Raw genomic sequence first — 17,134 nt, 5'->3', positions numbered from 1 at the left:
GTCTGCTCTCAGTTACGGCTCCATTACAGCCAGAGAGCTGAGGCACGCTGCTATACTGTGCTGTAGGAGAAAGGTCCCCATTTTGTTTAGCCTTGTCAGGGGCAGGACCTGCTTCCCAGGAGGCTGAAGAGAATCTCCTTTCAATGTCTGCCTGAAACAACTGAAGATTGCATCGACTTTCCCATCGTGTGATTCCTTAGTCATGTGCAACCACGCTGCTAATTCATCTCTGCTTATGACACCTCTTTCTCTTGCTCTCTCCTAACTTCTTTTAAAGAAACGCAGATGTTATAAAAACCTGACTACGTGCTTTCGTACGTAGCATTGGTCACAGACAGCAGCGAGGGTGTTTCTTTAGCAGGGAGCACAGGAACTGAGTGACCTCAGCCGACACCTCCGCAGGGATTGCCAGCCAGAACGGAGCCAGCGCTGACACTGTAATCCTGGGGACCAAGCCAGGCGTCACTCACAGGATGCTGCTGCTGGATGCTCCCAAAAGAAAAGTATGAGCCATCCCTGTGTGGTGCCAAACGTGGCTGCAGCACTCACACTGTCGTCACATCCTCTGGGTTCACAGAAATGTCACAGCTCCCAAAAAATAAAATCTTTCCCTAGATAGTGGTAGATGCAGAAATCATTCTGCCTCATCTCACAGAGGGAGCCTTGAGGGCTGGAGAAGTATTTTTCCAGGGTCACAGAGGTGGTGGCGTGGTGACATTCAGCAGGATTTGGGGACCTGGGGGTGACCAACCACTTCCCTTCCCATGCCACCTTCAGTTAACGTCACCTGCACTGTGGCTCATCCATCAGCAAAGTGCTGCTGCTGCCAGCCGAGCCCTGCCAACGGGGCCAAGTGCCTTGGCTGTGACTACCTGACGTTAATGCCAGGCAGCTCACCAGCCTTGGACCTGGTTTACACTGAAGTGAAGCTGCCTGCCCAGGCACGGCAGGCTGAGCCATCTCAGCTCCCCAAGAGATACACCCAGCTCTTCCTCAGCTTTCCAAATCCGTAAAGTGGGTCAGGAGGTGGGTGATGCCACTTGAAAGTGTGCTTTATCTTGAAGGTGAAAGGTGAATGTTGTGCTGCAGCCTGCAGTGCTCCCAGCCCATCATTTCTTCCCTGAGAGCTGGAAAGCACATGGAGATGCCAGAGCAACTGTCTCGAGCGCTGCAGTGGGAAGGTGTTTACGGGCAACCCTGTATTCGGGAGCAAAGCCCAAACTGCTGCTGGGATGGTGGAAAGCACCAAGAGCTGTAATTACTGTGTGAGGCTGCCCTGGCTGTGTAGCAGGAAGGGAGCAGCACTTGTTTGAAAAAGCACAGTCCCACTGGCTAAAAGCACAGCAGCTGACTGTCCAAGGGAAAGCAGCCCGCTTGCTGCCATTCAGCCCACGGGAAGCAGGTCCCCAGCCTGCTCTGCCTGGACTCCTGCAGAGTTAGTCTGATCTGAAATGCCAGAAGCAGAGAGGGAAGCTCTGGTAACAGCTTCTGCCTGTTTTAGGGTTTAATGGATAGCAAAGCCAAGCCTTTACTCCGTTGATAGATGTGCTTGGATGCGGGGCTCTGCACTCTCTGGCTGTGCACAGAACCGAGCTGTTGGGAACGTGGAGAAACCGCAGCTCGTGGAGAAACCGCAGCTCAGCAGAGGTTTTGCCACAAGGGAGACTGCAATGGCCTCTGGCTGGGTCATGTTGTCCATGAGAGGAGGGCTTGGGGCAAAAAAAACTTCTGATTTTGTACGTTTTCCCTCAACATTCACAATTGCTGCTAGGAGCCCATAGAGAAGGATCGCTGCCCTTCTCAGCAGTGCTGCTGCAGACAAATGAAAGACCCAAAGTTTTCCAACATCTGCAAGGCCTGGCCTTCCCCTGGCCTGGAGAGAGAGGGGTGACAGAGGCACCCTGGGACACTTGGGGCTGCTTTGGCCAAAGGCAGAGGCGTTTGTAGGACATCAGTTCCCTCTGCTGACGAGCTGCTGAAGTGCTCTGGTGCTATGGCGGCACTCGCAGGGAATTGCCCAAACGCCCCAAGCGAAGGCCGCACCTGAGCAGAGCTGCTCCCCTGGGCCCTTGCTGTGGCTCCCCCCAGCTCCCTGGGGGGATGAGGTTCCAACTGTATGGAAAGCACTGTTTAAAGACATTTAAAGTGGTGAGATTTAGAAGGATATGAGGGACAAAGGGAAGAGTGTGACTTGGGGGGCACCCACAGGAGTCCCTGTGCTCCCCTCTTTTAGAGGTCCCGCACCCTGGGGTGTCCCCAGTGCACCCCAGACACCGTCTGCACAGTGATCTCCTCCTGAGGGGAGCAGAGGGGCAGGCGCTGAGCTCTGCTCTCTGGGGACAGCGACAGGACCTGAAGGAATGTCATGGAGCTGGGACAGGGGAGGGTCAGGCTGGACGCTGGGAAAAGGTTCTGCACTGAGAGGGCGGTTGGGCACTGCCACAGGCTGCCCAGGGCAGTGGTCACGGCACCAAGCCTGGCAGAGTTCAAGACACATTTGGACACCGCTCTCAGACACACGGTTTGGGTTTTGGGTGATCCTGTGTGGAGCTGGGAGTTGGGACTCCACGCTCCTCCATGATTCAGTACAAGAGGGACGTAGAGCTTCTAGGGAAGGTCCAGTGCAGTGCCATGAAAATGGTTAAGGGATTGGAGCATCTGTCCTATGAGGAAAGACTAAGCGAGCTGGGCCTGTTGAGCCTAGAGAAGAGGAGATTGAGAGGGGATCTTATCAACCTCTATAGATACCTGAGGAGGCAATGTAAAGGGGATGGGGCCAAACTCATCTAAGTGGTGGCCGGTGATAGCACAAGGAGTAATGGGTATAAATTGAACCACAGGAGTTTTCACCGCCACGTGACGAAGAACTTATATTGTTCAGGTGACAGAGCTGAACCTAAAAGCGACCACCACCACGCTCTTCCCGCCTTCCCCTCGCCCTCCCCGGCCGCCATTTCGCGGAGGAGGAGCCGAGGGGCGGAGAAGAAGGGGGGCGGGCGGCGCCTGCTCGGCGCTCGGCTGCGGGGCCTGGCGGAGCGGGGCGGGCTCGGCGCGGCTCGGCACGGCGCGGGGAGGCTCGGCACGCCTCGGCCTGGTGCGGCCTAGCACGGCCCGGCGGGATGGTGAAGCTCACGGCGGAGCTGATCGAGCAGGCGGCGCAGTACACCAACGCCGTCCGGGACCGAGAGCTCGACCTGCGCGGTGCGGGGCTGAGGGGGGAGCTGGGCCCCGGGGGGGAGCTGGGCCCGGCGCTGTGGGGACTGGTTTGGGGCCCAGGGACTCGTTTTTTTGGCCTCTGGGGAGGCTGCGGGGGCTGTTGGAGGCTTTATTCTGTGCGGGAGCGGGGTAAAGGCGCCCTGTAGGCTTTTTTAGCAATCCCTATGTCCAGGCATCTCCCCGAGGCCCTGTTTTTCGCTGTGATTTACTCTTCTGTAGCCACCCTCTAATCCATGCCTTACTTTTTCTCCCGCAGGCTATAAAATCCCTGTTATCGAGAATTTAGGCGCCACTTTGGACCAGTTCGATGCGATCGATTTCTCTGACAACGAGATCCGCAAGCTGGACGGGTTCCCCCTGCTGAGGAGGCTGAAAACTCTCCTGATGAATAACAACAGGATTTGGTGAGTGGTTGAGTTTGGGACCCTGGGGCAGAGGAAGGTGCTCTTGGGAAGAGAAGCATCTGTGCATCTGTCAGTACAGGGTAGTTGTAGAAGTGTTTGTTTTGTGGGGAAAAAAATGGTAGTGAATACTGTATAAGACCTGTTCAGCTTGCTTGCTTTGTTCATTGAAAAAATTTGTCCCTGATCAGTCTTCACTTTTCAGACAGGACAGTGACATACAGAGTCTGGAACTTGGCTAGAATCTTTGGAGTTCATTTACCATCCCCATAAAGAACAGGCAAACAGGGATACCTGCAGTTGAATGAATGTAACTCATATCACGCATCTAATGCTCTTTCAGTGCCAGCTGGTATTTTATGCTGCTTTGATTAGAAAAAGTCTTGTAGCTGATGCCAACCCAAACTTGTGCCAGTGTCAGACTTGGTTATCTTTAAGAGAGAAGCTCTATATTTTCATATTTGCGTGTCTTCGTCATTGCTAATTTCCAGCCTAAGTTAAACCTTTGGATTTTTGTTCTTCTTCAGTCGGATCGGTGAGGGACTTGAGCAGGCTCTGCCCAGCCTCACGGAGCTCGTTCTTACCAACAATAACATTGCCGAATTGGTAAGCTACTGATGCAGAATAAATCCAAACAGGACTAAGTTGTGTGGTTTTGTCGTCTTTCTAATTAACCTTTTTATTTAGAGAAATACCATGTGAATTTGGTAGTGTGGTGTGTATGTCGGTGTGTATGGTTTAATTAACATAATTTGCAGCATGCAGTGGAACAGCAGTCAAAAAGTTTGGGTGGGTTTCCTGTTAAAATAGCTGTAGTAATTCTAATTGATTTCTAAAACACATGTGAGAGTCTAGTGAGGAGCATTCACAAAGGTGATCTAATTACTTTGAAATTAAATACTGTTAGGTCCAATATTGGACTGAACAAACAGTCTCTGTTCTTAAAAACTGTATGAAAATTCTCTTTTAAAACTTCTTTTTGGTCACTTATTCAGAACTGGAAAACACAAGTGCATCTAATATTCTCCATTTGAATTATTTAATTCATAAGCCAAGAGCCTGAGTGCAACCTTATTGGTTTTGTTAGTGGTGTTATGTGTAAAAGTTGAGCAGATTTGAATCCTTTATGTAACATTTGAGCAGATTTAATACCAGCAGGTCTACTTGCAATTTTCTTATTCTTAATTCATTTGTTAAAAATGAAACTTGCTTCGTTGCTCTTTTTTCCACCTGTTTCTGGAACGTATCTTTTCCATAGTAGAAATCAAAACTTTTGGCTCAGTTGGCCGCCTTAAATTGCGTATAGTAGTAGTACTCGAAACTTCATTGACTTACTGCAGTCATTTGCCACAGTACAAATGCTATTTGCCTAAATTTTCAAAAAAAAAAAATAAGCTTGAAATGAACGTGAGATTATCCTGACTCTGAAGCAGTAACTTATAAAGACTGGTAGAAGTTTAAGAAGTTTGTTTTCAAATATTGGATTCTTATTAAATGCATTCAAGATTGTTTCTGTGTTCCCATTATGTAGGGTGAACTGGATCCATTATCAAGTATTAAATCATTGACGTACCTGAGGTATGTAATCTTGAAGAGAGAAGTTACTTTTTGTGTTTTTCCTCTGAATTTATATCTATATTTGAATATAGATATATCTTATTTTAATATATTTCATATTAAGTACCTCTTTGTAACCTTTATTTACTTTGTAGCATTTTAAGGAACCCTGTAACAAATAAGAAGCATTACAGACTGTATGTAATCCACAAAGTTCCTCAAGTCAGAGTACTGGATTTTCAGAAAGTAAAACTCAAAGTAAGTCTACTCTCTTCTGATTCAGCACACGATGAAGACCTTTTTTCTTGTTACGTTCTTGAAACTTTAGTGGCAAGAGCAAGCTTTTTGCCATATTTGTAAATTGTATTAAACTATGAATCTAAGTGGCTTTAAAACATGTGCTTTGCTTTCTTTTATGATTTCATTCTGTTAAGAATCTAGTCTGCTTAATTACATTTAACTATGTTTTACTGCCATCGTTTGTTTAGTCTGATTCTCTTCTGGCTGGCTAGTTTTGTTGGTAGAAAGAGATCTGGAGAAAGGATTGAGAAATCACAGCGGAGCCCTCTGTTCTCAGTGAAGATGCAGTGTGGGAGAGTTGTTGTTTTTCAGAGCGTTAGGCTGATACGCCTTGAGTCTGAGCGTTTGGACAGTGTTTGTGTGCTTGTTGTTACGTCTGCTCTCCGTGTGCCAATGTTCGCTGATGAAGATGAGCCAAAGCATCTTTCTTTGCAAAGACAGCAACTTTGCAAAATGCAATGTTCCTAAATTAACTTTGTGTGTGTGGTATCGCTGTAGGAGCGACAGGAGGCAGAGAAAATGTTCAAGGGCAAACGGGGTGCACAGCTTGCAAAGGATATTGCCAGGAGAACAAAAACGTAAGATGAAAAATAAATTTACGCTGGCGTTCTCCTTCAGAAACACCACTTTGTGTGCGGCATTACGCACTACACTGAAACAGCCGTTATTGGCAGGATGGCTTAACTTTGGTAGGGTGATTCCACAAGGCACTTCTGGCTGAGTTTTGGATGGTGGTGAATACAGCTCAGAAACACTTCTGAAAGAGATCTTTGGTCAGGGTGGATTCATTTACATCAACAAGCAGGAAACCTTTTTTTCCCCCCCTCTGTTACTTTACCGCAAAGAGGCGGCCATTGTTTGTTTGTACATTTATTTTTCCACTCTCTAGCTGATCGGTAACTGAAAAATCTTGTGTTTTTCTAGGGACTCTAAACAGTAGAACCTGTTTTAACTAGGAGGATAAATGCAGATGAAAACATTTAGTTTAATATAAAATATATAAATAATATATTTTAAGGTATATTTTAATATAAAAATATATGCTTATTTAGTTAAATTCTTAAATGGTACGTCATAGAATGGCTCAGGTTGGAAGGGACCTTAAATATCATCTTGTTCCAACCCTCCTGCCGTGGGCAGGGATGCCACCCACCAGATCAGGTTGTCCAGGGCCCTGTGTAACCTGGCCTTCTTTTTGTTTAATTTTTCATTGAGTTGTTTGGAAAACAGAATTCAGATCACGCCTGGCAACAGCGTTTCCAAATTCATAGCTAAGTAACAAAAGTATCTCAAATGTATTTGGCATCTAAAACTGTAACAGGTGGACTTTCACTAAGGATTGTAAGTATAAAAAAAAAAAAGGGGGGGGGGTTCAGGTCTGGTAGTTTTAGAACAGGTAAATCAGTGATCTCAATAGTTTGATAAACATACAAAGAAAATCTCCCTATAGCTGCAGAAGAAGCTGCAGGTTTCTGAGGAGCATTTCAGGAAATTCTTTCCTGCTGCTTAGTCAGTAACTCCCATTTTCACAGACTACAAAAGTTTGTTTTTTTTCTTTTTTTTCCTTAAACCAGGTAACTCTGAAAAGCAGAAGTTTAAGATTGCACCTAGAGTAGCGCAGGCTTTAACACAGGCTGCCACAATGGCACATTAGGTGTGTAAGAAAAGGAAACCCCCATTTCATTTACTCTGTATTTATCCACCCTGCTTTTGTAACGGCGACGGACAAAACGGAGTGTTCAACAACATCCAAATCGAGTAGCTCTTGTCAAATACTTGATAAATTATGCCCTGCCTCTCGTTATGAGCAGATGAAAGGTGGGAGGGGGGGCGGGACCCTGAGGACAAGTTGCTGGTGTTTCTGAAGGAGGCAATTCACTGTATCAGTTTGTTAACAAAGATAAGATACTACACTTGATTGAATGAAATGCTTCCAAACCTGGTTTGGAAGTAAGAGAAGCACGTGCTCCTCACAGGGTGTAATGATACTTTACTTTTTTCTTTTTCTTTGAAGCTTCAATCCAGGCGCAGGTCTGCCGACGGACAAAAAGAAAACTGGGCCCTCCCCAGGTGACGTCGAGGCAATTAAGGTAGGTATGGCAGGACAGCACACGGGGACAAAAATGGAGGAGAAAAACTGTGAATCCAAACAAAAAATGTTTTCTTTTCCTGGCAACATCTGACTCTGCTCAGATGAATAGAACAGTACGTCCTGTTTGCTGTAGGTGCTTTTCCGGTAAGTTTTCTTCTATGGCATACCTGTTTTTTTGAGGTTTTAACTGAAACTTTGTCCTGAGCTTAGAGTTCTCCCAGAGTAGAACAGCTTGTTTAATAAGGGAGGAAGTAAGTTCGTGCTTTGTCATATCTAGAACCTTCTAGTATGTAAAAGCTTAGCTCCGCTTAGGCGGGAAGGAAACTTGGTATGTTTATTTTAAACAGACTGACGTGCTGCGTGTGAAGGTTCATCGTGTTCTTTTGTCTGTTTTTCAGACTGCCATAGCAAATGCCTCGACTTTGGCTGAAGTGGAGAGGCTGAAAGGCTTGCTGCAGGCTGGTCAGATACCCGGCAGGGAGCGAAAACCAGGTCACGCTCTGCTTCTACTTCCGGTTTCCAAACAGAACCTACGTGTCTTAAGTGCTCAGCAAGTGCTTTAAGTCGGAAGGGGCAAATAGTGAGAGGGTTGGAAAAAAAACTCTTTAAAAACCCCCATAATTTGATGGCCGGAATGAGCGGGGATCGTCCCTAAGGCTCTGCGGCGAGCGGGGGAGCCGCCTGGCTGCCAGCGTGGGGTTCAGAACTGGCACAGGGTCTCGTGGGGAGCAGCGAGGTGCCGCGGTGTCGGCTGTAAGCGCTTAGCCTTATCGGCTGCCTCCAAGCAGTTCGTCCCAGTCGTTTAAAGAACAATGATCCCAGGATTTTGGGCGTCCCCCGGGGGGGTCTCTGGGCGTCCCCCGGGGGGTCTTTGTGACCACGAGCAGACACCCCCTAGCTGCAGGCTGCCACCACCGCTCATTACCTGCAGCTGAGACCCCCCTGCCATCAACCTTATTTGGGGGCGTTTGTTAACACTCTGCACCATTACGCGTTGTTATACACCCCGCTGAACCCCCCCTGTCTCCCCCAGGGCCGGCCGAGGACGCCGAGGAGGAGATGGAGGAAGACGCCGTCCCCAACGGCTCCTAGCGGGGGGCCGGCGCCGCCGGGGGCTTCCCTTGGGGCCGTGCCGGGGGTTCTGCGCCGCGGTCACCCCCCAATAAAGGAGCGGGGCCGGGGGCCGCTGGTGCTGAGCTGCTGCTGCCGGGGGGCGTGGCCTGGGGGCATGGGGGCGTGGCCTGGGATAAGGGAGGCGGGGCCTGGGGGCGAGTCCTAGGATAAGGGGGCGTGGTCTGGGGGGAATGGGGGCGTAACCATGAGCGGGAGGGGCGGTCCTTCGCGGGTAGGGGCGTGGTCAGAGACCGGGGGCGGCCCATCGAGGGGCGGGTGGGCGTGGCCAGACCTTATATGGGGAACGGGGGGGCGGGCCTTATGGAAGGCGGCACCGCCCGCTGCTGTTGCGCCCCCATTGGCCCTCGCCGTTCTCATCTCGCCCTTGTTCCACTCTGTCGCCCCGCTATTGGCCCGGGTGGCGGAGTTTCCTTAACCCCATTGGCTCCCCGCTCGCCCAGCGGGCGGGGCACGGGGCGGGCGGTGATTGGCGGGGCGGCGCCCGGCCGGGAGGAGGAGGAGGAAGAGGGGGCGGTGGCGGCGGGGAGCGGGGCGATGGAGCTGGGGGGCGGCGGGGCCGGGGATGGCGGAACGGAGCTGGAGCGGGGCGGGGGCGGCGCCGAGCTGCTGCGGCACGCGGGTAGGAGCCGGGCCCGAGGAGGGGCTGTGAGGGGGGCTGGGGCTGGGCCTGGGCCTGAGGGGAACGGGGGCCTAGGGCTGGGCCTGGGGTGTGAGGGGAGCTGGGGCCTGGGGGTGTGACGGGAACCGGGGCTGGGGCCTGGAGCTGGGGGGAGAACCGGGCCTGGGCGTGTGAGGGGAGCTGGGGCCGGAGCTTGGGGCCGGGGGGAGAAGCGGGCCTGAGGAGGGGGCTGTGAGGGGAGCTGGGGCTGGGGGTGGGTCAGGAGGGGAACCGGGCCCGGAGCCCGGGCCGTGAGGGGAGCTGGGGTTGAGGCAGGGGGTGTGAGGGGAGCAGGGCCCGGAGCTTGGGGCGTGAGGGAAACCGGGGTCTGGAGCCTGGGCTTGGGAAGTTAAGGGGCGGGAGGGGTGTGTGGCTGGTGGCGGCAGGCAGCCCGCCCTAACCCACGCCTCGTCGCCATCCATCGCAGTGGGCTCGCTGCTGTCCAACTACGGCTGGTACATCCTTCTGGCCTGCGTCGCCGTCTATGTCATCGTCCAGAAGATATCCCAAAGCCTGGCCGCCAGGCCGGGCGGCCGGTCAGGAGCGGTTGATGCAGCAGATATTGGTCAGTAAAGCCTCGCGTGCTCCTCGGGGCTGTGTACGACGGTGGTGCTGAGGTGTGGTTGTCAGCCTCCAGGTTCCTGCTGCACTCCTCAGTCGCTATGGGGTGGCTGACAGCTGTTGGGCTCCACACAGGCAGGATCTTGCTTAATGACAGCAGAAAGAGATTCCGCTCTGGGGGATTTTAACTGTGAGGGGTACTCAGGGTGGCCGTTAAGGATGCGTGTAGATCTTCTTGCTGAAGAGACTGGGGGGGGGGGAACAAGAAATGCTTTCAAAAGTCTGTGTTGTGGTGGGGTTGTGTTAGGAAGCAATGTGGTCAGGAGGGAAGGAGCAGGGCTCTGCAGCACAAGGGAATGGCTGGTCTGACAGTGCAGGAGATTAGAGAGCCACGTGCTTCAGGTGAGTTGTGGCCATTTATCTGTCAAAAAAACTTCCAGAATTCTCAAAGAAAAACAAAACACCCAAACGGAAATACTGGAGGAGGGACCTTTTAATCAATATTCATCGTTCCTCTCCTTTGAGTTATTCCTTCGCAGTCCTGACTCCATTGCGATTATGTACATTTGGGGTGTAGCCGCCTCCTGTGCGCGTTGCCTTCTGCAGTGTGGCAAAGGTTGAAAACCTTACGCAGTCGTGATCCTGCCCCACTCCAAGACCTGCTGCGGTAAAGCGCGGGCTGTGCTTGTATGTCTGCTGAAGGAAAAGTGCTTGGCACCGATCCCTCTGGTGTGCTGGCATGGCAGTTCGTGTGACCTCAGAAAATGTTACTCACTTGTCCTTACCCTACTGGCGTTTTTTTGTAGTCATAGTTGGATCTTGATTTAATTGCCGGAACTGCCTATACAATGAAATTCCTGAAACTACCAAAAGTTCTTTTACGCTCATCATTGGGTAGTTACAAACGTAGAAGGGGACGAACAAACGTGGAGGTACTTCAGCTATGGGAAATAAAAAAGAGTAATGGTTGCCTCTGTTTTGGATAGCATTTTTCTCTTGACCTCTTCTAAAGGCCAGCCAGGTTACTCGGTGTAGATTTTCCGAGACTGCGAGTTTTCTGTTGGGATATGTTTGACATTTGTGAGTAATTTCTCCGCTGACGGAGCAGATTAAATCTGCCAGTGCCCCGCTGCCATAATCCAACCAGCAGGACCGATTGCCAGAAGGAGTAGGAGTGAACGTGGGCTGGTTGCCCTATGCTTCTGCATAAAACAAGCTCTCTGGGTAAAAATGGAATCCCTGCGAAGCCTGGATGATATTTCTGAAATCATTTGTGTCAAACAAATCCTTCAGAAATAGAAGCAAATATTCTAGAAGCTTGAATTTTAATTTTTATGGGTTCGTTACATGGGTGTCTGTATTCATTAAAAGCCCATTGAAGTATTGCTCTAAAAAGATTCAAATATTATGAGATTTAAATCAGCGTATGAATTACTGTGAAAGATAAGCTGCAAACTGGACTTGAGCTGTGATTTTCTGCAAAACTGTTGTGGCAAGGGATGCGAGCCTTTCCTTGTTACCACCCTTTGAGGATACCATTTAGAATTTATTTCGAACTGCTTTGCAAACCCTTTTGCAATTTCCTAGAGCCCGACCTGGTGGTAAGGAGGCAGGAAGCTTTGGCAGCAGCACGCCTCAGGATGCAAGAGGAGTTGAATGCACAAGCAGAAAGATACAAAGAAAAACAAAGACAGGTAACCGGAGAGCACTCCTTTCCTTAGCTCCTAAACTTGTCATCAGGTACTTCGCTGCTGTTGTAGAAAGGTTTATACCGTGCTAGTTGCCGGAAGGACAGGAGACTCGTTCTCTCTGCGGTAGATGGTGGGGTTTCTTCCCCTTTCGTCACCTGGCCCTTGTCACCAGGCGTGTGTCTGCGTGCTGTGTCAGCCTGAGGTCCTGACGCTCATTCAAACTATTGATATGTTTAGTATTCTGCTTGTTCTTGGACCGATCAATCTCTGGGACGCTTGATTCTCCGCCAGTATTTGTGTGTCTGGAGCACCTTGGGCTTTTATTATTTGTTTGATTGGTATTTTTTTTGAGAGGTAAGTCTGTACCTACAGAAACGTAGTTATGTGCACCGTGAATGGCTGGAGGGGATCTGCTGGAGTTTTAGATTAAACATACGTGTGTTTTCTGCTCTTAGTGGAAAATACGAGTTCTTTGAAACGTAGTTTAGCACAACATTGCTGTAATTTAGTGTTTGGAGCTACAGTCTGAGGTAGTGACAGATAGCGTATTGCTATCTGGGGCGGTGCAGAAAAGTGGATGTGATCAACACAGCAAAAATATTGCTCGTTAATCCCGGTTCTTCTTCTATTTTTGCTTTTGCAGTCAACTACATTCAGGTTTCAATTTATAGCTGATACTGTGAGAAATGCTGGCAGTTAAAAGAAAAGTCATAGTGTGGGAGAAAATAGCCACTGTTTAGAAAATCTGGGCCTAATGTACTTGGACTTGGGGAACTTGGTTTTGTTTGACTGGATGGGTCAGCTGTCTTGTTTTCTTCCTGCTTGTTGAGAGGAAGGCAGTCTGTCCTAACTATGAATTTATTGATTTTTTTGGATTAATTACTTCAGAAGAGAGAAGGGAGAACCTTTGATAGTGTATATTGGGATGTAAATATGTAGCTGGCTTGTTCATTTAAAAAAGCACGTTTTCTGCCGTAGAACCCCCCGTTGTGCTTCAAATGGCCATCAGATGCAATATTCTTTGCTCAGTACTTTTTATAGACTTAGTTCTGTTTTACTTCCAAAATATTTTTAAGCATGAAGGGGTCAAAAGAAGCTGCAGACGCAGTCTTGTGTGTACTGGGGAAGAGGGGGTTGCTGTTCTGTTGTTGGGAAGATTTGGGCGTTCACAAAGCTGAGGTACTGCATCGGGTAAAGACAGACCCGCTGGGTTCTGATGAGTCCGTTGTAGCTGTTCCCGTAGCACGGGCAATTCTCTTAGTTCTAAAATCTTTGTCTTACGTATCCTCAATTTGTCTCCTAGCTTGAAGAAGAGAAGCGAAGGCAGAAGATAGCAATGTGGGAAAGCATGCAAGAAGGAAAAAGTTACAAAGGAAACCTGAAACTGAGTCAGGTAACAGCTGAGTTGTTAACGAGGTTACAATTATGTATGTGTAATGAGATTAGTTGAAGTTCACATTGGCTAAATTCTGAGTAACGTTTACTTTTGTGAGCAGCAAGAAGTAGAATCCGGTGCCTCCACCTCATCAGCAGTCCCGAAATCTAAACCAAACAAAAAGCCTTTGAGAGGAGGTGGTAAGTATGAAATCTTTAAGATGTTTTGAGCTTGAAACAGAGCATTTACCTACCTGTGTATGAAGTCATTGTGATTACCGGTAATTTCCCTCTTGTTCAGGGAGGAAACAAAACTGTACCTTACAAACAAGTTCTCTAGCTTTACCCATTGTGGTCTGCTCACACTTTGTACAAAACCTAGCAGGCAGTTTCTGTCGTGCTTTTCCCCAGGGAGACAGTGTTTCGGTTTTCTTGTAAATGCTTTTGCCATAACTTAGGGAGATTGTTGTGACTCAAAAATACAGGTTCTTGCAGTATTTCTGTGACTCTTCCCCAACGGTTGGAAAAGTTCAATCATTTAATATCTGGCCTGTCTTTCAGTCACCTGTACTACTAATTAAATGCAGGAAGAAAATATTTTACTTTCTCGTACAGACTCAGGGACATGAAACACCTCATTAAGGTAGATGTGACCTTGTTAATCAGGTATTACAGTAATAACCTATTGAATATGCAAATCCCGCAGATGTATAAAACAATTGCCAGCTCTGACAAACCACCATAGGGTGGTTTCATTGAACTCACTGTCAACCACTGAAATTTATCTTGATGGATTAACTGTTTTCTGTAGCCATAAACCCTCCCTGTAAGGGTCACTGCTGTAGGTCAGCCATGCAGCTCCTCTCCTTCCTCTCCTCTTGGCCAAACAGCCTTTGCCATACCTGCAAGTGCTAATTTGGCTATAATACCTTAATTACAAATTTCCGTAGCAGAAGGGATCACCCTAGACAACCTCAATTGTATCGGACTAAAAGGGAAACGCACTTAGGGTGCAGCAGTGAATAAGTCACTTGATTTAAATGTGTCAAACCTGAAGATCCTTCGTTTATATGTCCTACACCTCAGTAACTGTTCAATGCTGAAAGTTCTGCTTTGAGTGTTACAGATTGATTCATCTTAGGTTGTTTAATATGAGTGCAGTCTAATGTCTGATACTGTCAGATGTCTTTTGTAGCTCTTGCACAGAATGTTTGCTGCTACTGGGAATGAGAAATGCGTGATCATTCTTAGCGCATGGTTCTTTCATGTGCTGAGAAACGTGATCAGGGCAACTAGGTTGAGGCATCCTTCCAGCTGCTACCTGTCCTCATTTCAGCCTAAGCAAAATCTTTGCTTAAGTTTAACGGATTATAGAATTAGAGGTCTCTGATCTTCTCATGAGTTAGCTAAGGATGAAGTGAAAGAACCATCTGCGCCGTTCAGCTGCCGAATTAAGCTGGAAAGCAGAACTTAGCTCGTACAACAAAAACGAATTTCAAAGATGGAGGTGGTGCTTGAAGTTTCAGTGGAACAGGCTGCTTTGAAACCTGCTTGGTTAGCAAGGCTTTTGGTTTTCCTTTTCTTTGCCTTGTACAGAACAAACTGAATATGTTTGCCAAGTTGTACCTTTCCACGTGCGTGCTCATAAAATGAAGTTGCCTGTAGTATGGCATTGGAAGGCTCAACTAAAGGATCTGTTTGCATCGCTGTGTGCTTTTGCCTTTTCAAATTCACTTAAAAATCTTGTAGTAGTAATAAGTGAATCTGCGTTTTGACCTTCAAAATATTCGTTACAGGACTGGAATTAAAGATTATTGTAAGTCCGTAACTAGTAGGGCCCTGGGAGAACAGATGAACTCTTCCTGCTCTACGGCAACTGCAGAGCAGCATTACGGCTTTAACGCAGATTTAGAGAAATTAAATGGCAATTAATTTTAATTTAATTGAATTGGTCAAATTAAAACACAAATGATTTGCAATGGCTTTTACTGTTAGCCCTGTGAAATAAACCATCTCAGGTCTGGATATTTTCTCTGCTTTCATTTTCCTTAAGTTGCTGCCTATGCAGTAACTATAAATCAGGTGCAAATAATTGTGAAATTTATTTTTGACTTGTGTGTTGATGAGTATTAATACGGTGGCTTTCTTGTGTGTTCTTCTAGGCTATAACCCCCTGTCTGGAGAAGGAGGCGGAACGTGTTCCTGGAGACCAGGCCGCAGGGGCCCGTCAGCAGGTGGATGAGGCTAACCTCCCTAGTGTCTCACGTCACTAGCAGGCTTAATCCTACCCACTGTCTGACTGCCTACAGTTGGCATGTCACAGTGACTCCTCTGGGGTGTGGTTTCGTGCAGGTGTTAATTTAAAAACAGATTTTACATCATTTGCATATATTAACAGCAGACGATACTACACAAGAAAAATACCCGATTCTCTTAGAGAGGGTGAAGAAAGAAACCAAGTCAGTATAATCAGTTCATTCTCTTCCCTCTGTAGTGAGGAAGCCTAGTCTCCAGCCCGGATGTGTCACTTGTGATTGAGAGCTGGATTCTGTGGTTGGCCTTTCAAAAGACTGGCCTCGAGCCGGTGAGTGAATGATCTAGGCCTCAGTTTACCTGCGTGAAACGCGGATATTTGCCATCCTCAGACGTGTAGTGGGATTTACTGTGTTTGGCTGGAAGGCCTTTAGAAGGGAAGAATGTTACCATTGGCACATACCTTCAGTTTTTGGAGGAGGGACTTTGACAAAACCCAGATGACCTGACAAACGCCCTGGATTTGCACTGAAGGCCAGTTACTTTAGAAGAGTCTCTGTGACAAGCTACCTTGAATGATGTTTTCCTTAGAAATGGTGAACAAACCAGTGAGGATTACTGATGCTAGACAGCAGACGGGGGTTTCTTGCTATTCCTTTTTTTTTTTTTTTTTAATTTCAACTGCTTTGTAAAAAACAAGATACAGTTAATATTAAATACAATTGCCAACAAATCCTAAATCTAGTATTTACAATCTTGTGCTTTTCTACGGCATCTTTTCTATAGAAGGCGTATGTTCTAGGGCAATAAATGTATATACAGCGAAACGCTAAAGCGTTTTGTATATATGTGTAAAGCAAAACATATGAGAGATCAAATGAAATGATTTTCGTTTGGCTAGCACCATAAACAATAGTTTGGTGTGTTTTTTTTTTTTAAAGTGGTTCTTTTTGTTTTTATGTTTTGTTTTATTTGGTTGTTCTGTGTTCCAAATCATGATTCCTAGAAGAACCCTCTTCAGGTTAAGACTAAATCAAATTTTCCTCAAGTTTAAAAAGTGACACTCTCCATTCCCTACCCCTAGTAAGTGATTCAGAAGTGGGGTAGGTTGGATTAATAGTTGTAAAACTCTCCAGCTATATATAGTTGAATCCAAATCAAGAAGATCTGTATCAAACTCACTTGCTCTTAGCAGAGCAGAGGGTTTCTTTTCAAGTTGCCGCTGACAAATATGGTTTGTAGAGGAGGGTTTACACAGGCGTGTTCAGCTTGAGCTGCAAGATGTTCAAAGGGAAAAGAGAAGCCACGAACTGTGCTGAGACCTGTGTGGTGCCTTGTTTCCGGGCAGCAGGACTGCGCGTAGCTTCAGCCATGCAGCATCAGGGTTACACCTCAGGATCGCTGAGAGCTTACCGTGTTCCACTTGCTGTTCTAAAGGTGTCTCAGGGTGTGAAATGAGAGCCTGGCTGCATTGCGCGGCTGTCCCGCTGCCCTGAGTAGCCTGGCGAGATGCTGAGGTGTGTTCTTACCTTGCTGTCAGCCCGTGCAGCACAAAAGCTTTTTTTTCTTTCCTTTTCTTCGCGGGGTGGGCTGCAGGGGGGCTGAAAAGAGCCTATGACTAGCAAATGCGTAATGTTGTCAGGTGAGAGGCTGTGAGGAGTAAGTAACAGAAGCATGTTTGGTCTTCATCCTTTTGGCCTATATCCGGCAGCGCGGACAGAAAATAGAGTTGGTCATCAGAAATAAACTTCCCAAACCTCCCATCCTCTTGGTACTCTCTCTGGCACAGAATGCAGAAAACGCCTGAAATCCAAACTGTGCATTATAAAGGGTGTAATAGCTCCTGTTAGCGCATGACACGTGCGTGTCTGACTGCTTCTATTGAGCTTGCATGTAG

The 17,134-nt window shown here is 47.7% G+C and overlaps 2 protein-coding genes across 2 annotated transcripts; both read left to right on the top strand.

The window, feature by feature from the left end:
• The first annotated feature begins 3,001 nt into the window (after positions 1 to 3,001).
• On the top strand, positions 3,002 to 8,748 carry SNRPA1 (small nuclear ribonucleoprotein polypeptide A'). Its single transcript, XM_035554646.2, has 9 exons — positions 3,002 to 3,201; positions 3,473 to 3,620; positions 4,145 to 4,223; positions 5,149 to 5,195; positions 5,330 to 5,432; positions 5,973 to 6,052; positions 7,489 to 7,564; positions 7,965 to 8,058; positions 8,600 to 8,748. Exons 1-9 carry the CDS (start codon positions 3,120 to 3,122, stop codon positions 8,656 to 8,658), a joined length of 768 nt encoding a protein of 255 aa, XP_035410539.1. The 5' UTR covers positions 3,002 to 3,119; the 3' UTR covers positions 8,659 to 8,748.
• Positions 8,749 to 9,198: 450 nt separating this feature from the next.
• On the top strand, positions 9,199 to 16,150 carry SELENOS (selenoprotein S). The gene is made up of 6 exons (XM_035554850.2): positions 9,199 to 9,319; positions 9,786 to 9,923; positions 11,507 to 11,613; positions 12,914 to 13,003; positions 13,107 to 13,185; positions 15,147 to 16,150. The coding sequence occupies exons 1-6, from the start codon at positions 9,235 to 9,237 to the stop codon at positions 15,224 to 15,226; spliced, it is 579 nt and encodes a 192-aa protein (XP_035410743.1). The 5' UTR covers positions 9,199 to 9,234; the 3' UTR covers positions 15,227 to 16,150.
• The last annotated feature ends 984 nt before the right edge of the window (positions 16,151 to 17,134 follow it).

The sequence above is a fragment of the Cygnus atratus genome, chromosome 11 (assembly GCF_013377495.2).
Source record: "Cygnus atratus isolate AKBS03 ecotype Queensland, Australia chromosome 11, CAtr_DNAZoo_HiC_assembly, whole genome shotgun sequence".
Lineage (NCBI taxonomy): Eukaryota > Metazoa > Chordata > Aves > Anseriformes > Anatidae > Cygnus > Cygnus atratus.
Note: the sequence above shows the minus strand (reverse complement) of the source record. Positions and strands in the feature narration are given on the sequence as shown.